Below are 10,501 nucleotides of genomic sequence, written 5' to 3'. Positions count from 1 at the left end.
TGTGTGGTTTAGAGGCATTCAGTCCTTACCCCTCCTTACAGGCGGACTCAAGTCAGTCGTACACGTTCAGTATATTTGAAAGGAGGGTATGGACATCGTTGTATCTTAACACTGAGATAAGGACAATTCATCCATAAAAGAAGAAATCTTTTCTGAAGGTGCCTCTCGAAGAGCAGACAGAGAGTTATGAAGGCTCCTGCCCTGCTGCTGACAATCGTGCTTTACTGCGCCGCTAAGAACAGTCACCATGTCGATCTCAGTCACCACGAACTCCAGACCGTACCGACAAACATCTCGCCCACAACAGAGAGTCTCAACTTGAGTTGGAATTTTCTGCAAAGTATACCCAATGACTCCTTCGTCAACTTAAATTCGTTAACCTCGCTGGATCTGTCCCAGAACAAACTCACGAGGTTAGAACCATCAGCTTTCGGAGGGCTGTTGCAGCTCCTTTTTCTAAACCTGGGAAACAATCAACTGCTACTGGGATACAAATCCTACCCACCCACAGTATTTCACCCTCTGGAAAAACTGGAAATCCTAAATATGGCTGACAACATTTATGACCAGTGGCCAGGATTTCCGGACGAGATATTTAGCAACCTTGGCTCGTTGAAGGACTTAACCATTGATGGACTTTGGAACTGTTCCTTTGGCCCAGGGGTGAGAAACCTGTCACAACTTAAAAGCCTTTCCGTAAACTTCTGGGAGTCTGGGGGTAGTCTCAGACCTGAGACATTCGCTTACTTCTCAGATTTACCGATCGAATCACTAGTGCTGCTATGTCAGGGTTTAGAAGCAGGAACTCTGAGATATTTTCCATTCTTGACAAGCTTAAGTTTAAAGACCAACGGGATTACCAAGGCACTCTCCGCACTCGCTGGCCTCAGGCATCATAATTTGACTTACCTTACAATCTCAGGGTGCAACCCCAACACTGGGAGCCTCAGGGTTCCAGAAAACTTAATCCTTACCCGAAATAACACGGTTCACCTGGCGGATATTTGTGTGCGTCACTTGGACCTAAGCGACAACGCGCTCATCCACATCGGGAAAGATGTCCTGTTTGGATTCCGCTATCCGGAGTGCGTGGAAAGTTTTAGAATGAACGGAAACTACCTAGCCATCGCTACTGATTTTTTCACTGTCTTGGTGTTTCTTCGTTTCCCCAGATTGGATTACCTCGATATTAGTCCAGGTCGAGGATATACTTTGGGTATGACACATTTCTCAGTGGAACAAGGTATGCCAAAGTTCCGAGACGGACTGGCCGTGCAGTTGACCTTACCCCAGTCATTGCGAGTGCTTAATGCGAGTTTCCTGGGTGGAGCAATAGATGGCACATCAGATCTGAAATTTATAAATGCACACCATTTACAAGTTCTTGATCTCTCATATGACAATGTAGATGGCTGTACCTTTGTCATGTCTGGACTGGAGAACTTGAAAGTGCTGAACATATCTGGGTTTGACTGCAGTTTTCTGTCTCCTAAATTCTTTTCACATTTTACATCACTGGATGTGTTAGTTGCCCAAAACTGTAGATTGAATACAGGCTTGCAGCAGAACTCGGATGCCGCCATATTCAAAAGTCAAGTAAACTTAAGAACCTTGGATCTATCCAGTAATAATTTCGTAACACTCAACCTAGATATTTTCAAACCACTCAAGAGCCTGGAAAATTTGATTCTAGCCAACAACAAATTGATCCATTTACCCGAATCTATTTATGGATTAGTCTCGCTGAAATTCGTTGACTTATCATCCAATATTATTTCGTCTTTATCTGGTAAAGAAATTAAGTGGTTGGCCAGTGACCTCCCACTCCAAACCGGTGGAGTTGGCAGAGTTTCGCTAAGCCATAACCCATTCATCTGCACATGTAATGCTCTGAACACTATGCACTGGCTGTTGGAAGGTTCAGCCATTGTGGAAGAACTCTGCTCACTGACGTGCACCCTACAGAATGGAACAGTGGTGAAAATGTGTGCCCTCCAGTCACAGCTGAAGAACATGGACGTGAGCTGTGTCAGCAAATTTTGGTTAACCTTCTCCATAGTTGGTTCTTGTTTGATCACCGTGGTGATTGTGCTGGGAATCTTTGCCTACCGTTACAGATGGAATATAAAATATTGGGTTCTTACAAAATTTAGGAGGGGCCCTGTGTATAAAGAGCTGACCAACGAGCAATACAAATATGATGCATTCGTGGCTTACAACTACACCAGTTACCGATGGGCTTGCATCGATTTGAGAAAAGTTTTGGAAATTGAAAACGATTTCTCACTGTGTCTTCACGATCGCGACTTTATCCCCGGTGGAAACATTCAGCAGAGCATTGTGGACGCCATGAACAGCAGCCGGAAAATCATCTTGGTGATCAACAAAGCTTTCATGAAAAGTGAATGGTGTGAATTTGAAGTTCAAATGGCGGGCATGCGCATGGTGAGAGACGGCCGTGAAGACGCCATTATAGTGATCATGATGGAAAAAATCCCTGTGACAGAAATGTCCAAATCGCTGCTGAGCCTGTGGAAAGACATCACATTCCTGGTGTGGCCCGAGGATGACCCAGGCGATGAACGGATCTTCTGGAGCCGTCTGCTGGATGGGATGGCTCGCTGAAGAGTTTTTGGGCTGTATGCATTACTGTTTTGTGTGGTATGTAATGTTCATGGCACGGAAAGACGACTTCCGACCGTTACCACCTTGATCTTTAAATCGATGTAGTTGAAAATTGTGATAATCTTGACAGAGTTTAACTACAGAGATACCATGGGTTGTGAACATTCACATGGAAGAGGTTTTTGCTCCAGCGTGTTTCTGCAGTTTTATATCCTTGTTAAAACAAAACCAGGTGTTTGTGTGTGTGTGTGTGTGTGTGTGTGTGTGTGTGTGTGTGTGTGTGTGTGTCTGTGTGTATGTGTGTATGTATGTATGTATGTATATATGTATGTATGGTTTGGGTTTTACGTCGTATCGTACTTAATAATTTGTTAGTTATATTACGATGTAGAGTCATTAGTATACATATACTGTGTCTTCTTCTCACCATGCAACGTCATGCCGTCAAAAACACACCCCACCGATTTACAATATACCGACACTACGCCAACCAGTCCTGCTTCCTACCCCAAACCTCTTTGTGCTGAGCGACAAACGCGGCCTCAACAAGTATTGTTCAAAGTATGTGGTATGACCCGACCCGGGTTTCATCTTTGGTCTCTCCACTATTAGGTTACCGAAGCCGTAAAAACGAAGTGTATTCTTCCTGTTCCACGAAACTATGTGCCGACTGTAACGACCACGGCACCTCATGAAGCTCACAAGATAGTAAACCATGGTTTCTTCCAACAGGGACCTAGTATTATTTGTTTGCGTTCGACATTTTACCTTTTTTAGGCAAACACCTTGTAAATATATTTTTCGTACATTCTCTCGCTCCTCAAAGTAAGCAATCGGCGTGCGTGTTTACCAATTATTAAGAAGATTTTGATTTTCCTGACGATGTTTAGGTTTGATGAATAGTTGTCCCATTAGATATAATTTTACCTTACACGAGTTCACACATTGGCGTAAATTGTGGTCCGATTGGCCACAAATTTGTGCTGAGAATGGGCCTTGAATAGCCGTTTACATTTGTTACCAAGCGTGACTTACCTTGACCTTGTATGTAAAATCTGGCCCTCGCTTTCACATCGTCGATCGTCGTGATAAAGGGCTGGGTGCTTATGTATGCTGTTGGTTGATAGTGGCTTGTATGCCTATATATGTTTTGGGTTTATCATGGTTTGTATGCCCATGTATGCTTTGGGTGTGTATGCTTATATATGATTTGGGTTGATAATTATGTCTATGCTTTGGGTTTATAAATAACGATGCATACAAACATTTTTACCGTAACTTATGGTGTTAGCAACACCTACCAAACTTGTTATCGGATATACCTAGAGATGTTTTTCATAGAGCTATGTATGTGTATAATATTTCGACATTTTATTGACCGTGAACGGATGTGCCACTTTCAGATTCAATTTAGACGGAAGTATCAAAATACTGTGTTATGTATCCTTTTTTACTTTTCTACCAAGTACTTTTCTATCAGTAATCCTTTGAAAAAACATTTCATTGTTGTATTTAGGTAATATGATTAAAATGAAGGAAAGCTTAAAAGAAATGAAATATGGTTAACGAGACGGACCACTGAAAACTGTACATAAAAATACCGTCATTTATTGTGTTTTTTTAAATTTTTTAGAGAGTTTTTAAATGTTTGATTTCTATGTTACATATAGCTGGTGTTGCTGAAATAACAATTCACTCTAACACACGTTTTAATACTGAAATAGCTCTTTTTTTACACCCGAGTAAAAGGTAGTATTTTTTTAAAATACTAAAACCCTTGGGCCTATTTGAGGTGAGAGTATACCTTGTCAATTGCAGTATGGTTCATAAAGCCCACCTTACAATTGGAACATTCTGAAGAAATCTACAAAAATGTAAGAAAACTTTTAGAAACAGTTTTAAAGGCCTTTCTCCTTGAGGCTCACTAAAAAAAGCATTCTGTCTTTTTCCCTTTAAATGACCTGTCGAGTCAAAATTCTAGTTCAGCCGACACTCAAGATAGAAAATGGACAAAATATATTGAAGGAATATAAAATTAGACGAAACATGTATGTAGGTATTTCTCTGATTGTATGATTTGTGACGATTTTGTACAGATGTATACCTGGCGTAAACCGAAACCGAAAACAGACAACTCAATGTCCATTATAAGTTTCACGGGCGTCTGTGGCCGACGGTATTAGCACGCCAGCGCGGCACAATGACCCAAGAGCCACTCACCATTGAGGTTGTGAGTTCAAGTGCAGCTGATGCTGGCTTAATCTCCGGTCGTAAGTGGAAAGGTCTGACAGCATCCTGCGGATAGTCGTGGGTCGTGGATAGTTCTGCCCTGTTTCCTCCCATCATAATGCTGCCTGTCGTCGTATCATTGAAATATAATGGAGTGTGGCGTAAAAAAACAAACCAAACAAATAAATAATGTGAATCAATGTAATTTTGTGTTATATGACACAATTTTCATGCAGAAATATATATATAACTGCAATTTTCATTTCTTGGGAAATATATACTGTCCGTGTTTTACATATAGAGGATATACTTACATTATTAAAATGGCCAGGATATGTCGTGCATAGGTGTTATTAAATCGTGTCGTAAATTTGCATTGCAACACGACTAGCTAATGGTTGTCTTTTTCGTTTCTCTAAATTTTTTTATTAGTCTGACAGTCCATCACTTAAGCAGGTATTTTTCAGCAGAAAACTTGGATATAAATATACGTACGAAAGAATTAAGATATGTACTGAGGTAAAAAGTGAAATTTGTCATTCCACTGTTACTCTACGTAAGTAGTTTGCTTACGACTCACGGTATTTGTTATATAACACTGATTACACGTAAACCCGGTATCTATTAGAGCTTACGTAATTCTATCAAACATATTCCCGGGAGGAACTTTGTTTCTACTTGGAGTCTTTAAGATCCTTGTTACTCCTTCGTAGAAGTTAAAATTTGGCATCGGTCATTTCTTGCAGTGTCTATATATGTTAAATTATTACCTCGAATTTACTGGTACCTCGAATTCTTGTTCACGTTTCAGCCGTAAAGGCCAGGTGTACCAAACTAAAACTAGTTTTGAAAAAAAGCACAGACGGTAAATCAGAGGTTCATGAGTTTGGCCGTCGTTTGGGCTTCCACATGTGAGCAAACATTTGAACGTACGTGTTACCCGATATCGTGTGGGTGAATAAATAGCACACAGCACTCATTTTGTATTTACATAATCACTACTTCAGTCCTTAAAGGGTGTATTTAACCCCACTTAGGGGTATTTATCAAATGTGTCAATCTCTTATCAAAAGTCTTATCACCAGAACAGGAAGTCATGTAAGAAATTATGGGATCACCATCCGGTTCAGTATATTTAAGACGGATAAGTATATATATACATAGGCTATCCACTCATCTCTTAGTGCAGATAATCTCCAGCCACTTAATGACATTGTTTTTCACGACGAGAAAAGGACAATTCATCCATAAAAGAAGAAGTCTCTTCTGAAAGGTGCCTCTCGAAGAGCAGACAGAGAGTTATGAAGGTTCCTGCCCTGCTGCTGACAATCGTCCTTTACTGCGCCGCGAAGAACAGTCACCATGTCGATCTCAGTCACCGCGGACTCCAGACTGTACCGACAAACATCTCGCCCACAACAGCGAGTCTCGATTTGAGTTGGAATTGTCTGCAAAGTATACCCAATGACTCCTTCGTCAACTTAAATTCGTTAACCTCGCTGGATCTGTCCCAGAACAAACTCACGAGGTTAGAACCATCAGCTTTCGGAGGGCTGTTGCAGCTCCTTTTTCTAAACCTGGGAAACAACCAGCTGCTACTGGGATACAAATCCTACCCTCCCACAGTATTTCACCCTCTGGAACAACTGGAAATCCTAAATATGGCTGACAACATTCCAGGCCAACGGCTAGATCATCCTTTTCCGAACGAGATTTTCAGTGGCCTTGACTCGTTGAAAGAGTTAAGCATTGATGGACCTGACGACGGTTCCTTTGGTCCAGGGGTGATGCGCATGTCACAACTTAAAAGCCTTTCCGTAAACTTCTGGGAGTCTGGCGGTAGTCTCAGACCTGAGACATTGGCTTACTTCTCAGGTTTACCGATCGAATCACTAGTGCTGCTATGTCAGGGTTTAGAAGCAGGAACTCTGAGATATTTTCCATTCTTGACAAGCTTAAGTTTAAAGACCAACGGGATTACCAAGGCACTCTCCGCACTTGCTGACCTCACCCATCATAATTTGACCTACCTTACAATCTCAGGGTGCAACCCCGGCGCTGGGAGCCTCAGGGATCCAGAAAACTTAATCCTTACCCGAAATAACACGGTTCACCTGGCGGATATTTGTGTGCGCCACCTGGACCTAAGCGACAACGCCCTCATCCACGTCGGGAAAGATGTCCTGGTTGGATTCCGCTATCCGGAGTGCGTGGAAAGTTTTAGAATGAACGGAAACTACCTGTCAATCGCCTCTAATGGCTTATCTTTAGTTAGCTTGGCTCGTTTCGCGAGATTAGAATACCTCAGTGTTAGTCCAGGTCGAGAATACACTTTGGGTATGACTGATTTTTCATCCGAACAAGATATGCCAGAGTTCCCAGACGGACTGGCCGTGCAGTTGACCTTACCCCAGTCATTGCGAGTGCTTAATGCGAGTTTCCTGGGTGGATCGGCCAAAGGCATACCAGATCTGAAATTTATAAATGCACACCATTTACAAGTTCTTGATCTCTCATATGACAATGTAGATGGCTGTACCTTTGTCGTGTCTGGACTGGAGAACTTGAAAGTGCTCAACATATCTGGGTTTGACTGCAGTTTTCTGTCCCCAAAATTCTTTTCACATTTTACATCACTGGATGTGTTAGTTGCCCAAAACTGTAGATTGAATACAGGCTTGCAGCAGAACTCGGTTGCCGCCATATTCAAAAATCAAGCAAACTTAAGAACCTTGGATCTATCCAGTAATAATTTCGTAACACTCAACCTAGATATTTTCAAACCACTCAAGAGCCTGGAAAATTTGATTCTAGCCAACAACAAATTGATCCATTTACCCGAATGTATTTATGAATTAGTCTCGCTGAAATTCGCGGACTTATCATCCAATATTATTTCGTCTTTATCTGGTAAAGAAATTAAGTGGTTGGCCAGTGACCTTCCACTCCAAACCGGTGGTGTTGGCAGAGTTTCGCTAAGCCATAACCCATTCATCTGCACATGTAATACTCTGAACACTATGCACTGGCTGTTGGAAGGTTCAGCCATTGTGGAGGAACTCTGCTCACTGACGTGCACCCTACAGAATGGAACAGTGGTGAAAATGTGTGCCCTCCAGTCACAGCTGAAGAACATGGACGTGAGCTGTGTCAGCAAATTTTGGTTAACCTTCTCCATAGTTGGTTCTTGTTTGATCACCGTGGTGATTGTGCTGGGAATCTTTGCTTATCGTTACAGATGGAATATAAAATATTGGGTTCTTACAAAATTTAGGAGAGGTCCCGTGTATAAAGAACTGACCAACGAGCAATACAAATATGATGCATTCGTGGCGTACAACTACACCAGTTACCGATGGGCTTGCATCGATTTGAGAAAATTTTTGGAAATTGAGAACAATTTCTCACTGTGTCTTCACGATCGCGACTTTATCCCCGGTGGAAACATTCAGCAGAGCATTGTGGACGCCATGAACAGCAGCCGGAAAATCATCTTGGTGATCAACAAAGCTTTCATGAAAAGTGAATGGTGTGAATTTGAAGTTCAAATGGCCGGCATGCGCATGGTAATAGACGGCCTTGAAGACGCCATTATAGTGATCATGATGGAAGAAATCCCTGTGACAGAAATGTCCAAATCGCTGCTGAGCCTGTGGAAAGACATCACATTCCTGGTGTGGCCCGAGGATGACCCAGGCGAGGAACGGATCTTCTGGAGCCGTCTGCTAGACGGTATGGCGCGCTGAAGTGTCTTTGTGCTCTATTTCTTGTTTTGTGTAATGCAAAAATTGCCAGAACTGGTGACCAAGACTATGTTTATATAGTTCGAATGTTTTGAAGAAAAATGGTTTGCCGACATAAAATAATTTTAATAAGATTTCCTACAAAATGGCTTGGGAACCAGAAATAGAAGACAGAATAGCTCGTATGTCGTATTGTACAGGCGTGGAATGAAATCATGGATGGTAAGATTTTGTAAATTTACAACCATATGTTAACCTCTTACACTGAATTCAGTTAACTTTTTATTAATGTGTGGTAAAAAGTGATAGTGGCTTATACCAGACATTTACTTCGTTATTTGTAGAAGATTGTTAAAAAATCCCACGGGTACTGCTACTTATGGTGTATGAAAAGCAGATATATTGATGGGGTAAACTAATCTTGTGACTTAATATATGGATAATGCTTTAACTCATAGGCTTACACAAAACTTCCTGAATTTATTTCCCATAACTCTTGTAGCCTGATGGCGTGTGGACACAGACAATCCCATCACGATCACAGCCGATCAGCAGTTGTGTATGAGGGATAATGCATTTATTTATTAATTTGATTGATGTTTTACACCTTACTCATTCACACTCAGAAAAGAAGGTGCCGCCATAGAGCCTTTAGGGGTTCCATGGCTTGCCTTTGAGGTGGCAGCCTTTAATGTTCCATATAGGACCTTATTTGTATGGTTCCATTTTGCACCACATATAGAAGGTTCCAAGTTGCGCCGCAAAGGTTCGATACAAGCACCTTTAATGGTGCAATTGTGCAACCTTGAGGGTTAAAAGACTTTAAATGTACAGTGGAACCCACTAGGTCAGTATAGGTCCTACTTGCTAGGGTTCAATATAGCACCAATGGAAAAAGTTACGTTCTGTACCTCCAGGTTCAATATTGGTACCCTTCAAAGCTTCCAGATAGATTGTAGCACCAAAAATTGTTTTGTGTAGTCTCTGTAAGATTCAATGTGACGTTCAATAATGCAACCAAAGGGTTACTTTAAATGGGCCACCTCTGGAATTCACACTGTAAGAATTCAATGATCTTTACTCAACGTAATTTCTTTGCGAAAATAAGTACTACTAATAACATTTTACTTTGTATGATTTCAAAAAGTGAAATGGTACACATATTATATTTTTCACGGATGCTAACATGAATACATTTATATATCGCTGTATTATCGCGCTGACTTGGGGTCCATGATCAATAATTTAAATTCCATGGCCTGCAATAAACCAGCCTTAATCACACGTACTGCACAGAACAGCTTTTTATATTCAATCAGAAAATACATGTACATGATACTATACTAAACAAGCCTCTCTTTTTTGTCTCTTTTTTGTTGTTGCTGAGAAGAATGTATATTTAACACAACTAATTTATATTCAACACAAACACGTCTTGACTGAAAACATAGAAGCCACTGATAATTTCTGTAACATAATCACAAGACATATTTGAGCTTAATTCAAATAGTCTGACAAGGAACATCTGCCATGCACATAATTACACTTGTACATAAGTTAAATGCCTTTAACTCCGTTAAATAAAATTAAAATTTAATACCATTGTAACTTTGAAAGTAAACTAGTACTTATTCTGTTACAGCCGTAGTAACTTTGTCTAAGGCATAATTGTAATAAACAGTGAAGTCAACTTGTAGTTAATATCTGTGGTGAAAATGATTGATGTATAGTTGTAACTGACAGTCTTATAGTAAATTAGTCAGGTCAGGGCAAGTTGTCAACGTTTTAACTAGGTCAGATTCAATCATAAGATTGGTATACATAGACAACAGTATATATCAATTAAGTTTCCCAACATATGGTATTTCACCTAAAGATTTGACCTAAAAATGGAGGCTTTAGTA

General features: G+C 40.8%; 2 protein-coding genes across 2 annotated transcripts; both read left to right on the top strand.

Annotated features, from left to right (window-relative positions):
• Positions 1 to 2,695, top strand: LOC135478166 (toll-like receptor 13). The gene has a single exon (XM_064758437.1). It carries the CDS (start codon positions 187 to 189, stop codon positions 2,623 to 2,625), a length of 2,439 nt encoding a protein of 812 aa, XP_064614507.1. The 5' UTR covers positions 1 to 186; the 3' UTR covers positions 2,626 to 2,695.
• A 3,460-nt stretch (positions 2,696 to 6,155) lies between these two features.
• LOC135478165 (toll-like receptor 2) lies at positions 6,156 to 8,600 on the top strand. The gene has a single exon (XM_064758435.1). The coding sequence runs from the start codon at positions 6,156 to 6,158 to the stop codon at positions 8,598 to 8,600; it is 2,445 nt and encodes an 814-aa protein (XP_064614505.1).
• Positions 8,601 to 10,501: the final 1,901 nt, after the last annotated feature.

The sequence above is a fragment of the Liolophura sinensis genome, chromosome 11, assembly GCF_032854445.1.
Source record: "Liolophura sinensis isolate JHLJ2023 chromosome 11, CUHK_Ljap_v2, whole genome shotgun sequence".
In the NCBI taxonomy this organism is placed as follows: Eukaryota; Metazoa; Mollusca; class Polyplacophora; order Chitonida; family Chitonidae; genus Liolophura; species Liolophura sinensis.
Note: the sequence above shows the minus strand (reverse complement) of the source record. Positions and strands in the feature narration are given on the sequence as shown.

Coding starts and splice junctions, on each gene's coding strand:
- LOC135478166 (XM_064758437.1), top strand. CDS start 187: ATGAAGGCTCCTGCCCTGCTGCTGACAATCGTGCTTTACTGCGCCGCT.
- LOC135478165 (XM_064758435.1), top strand. CDS start 6,156: ATGAAGGTTCCTGCCCTGCTGCTGACAATCGTCCTTTACTGCGCCGCG.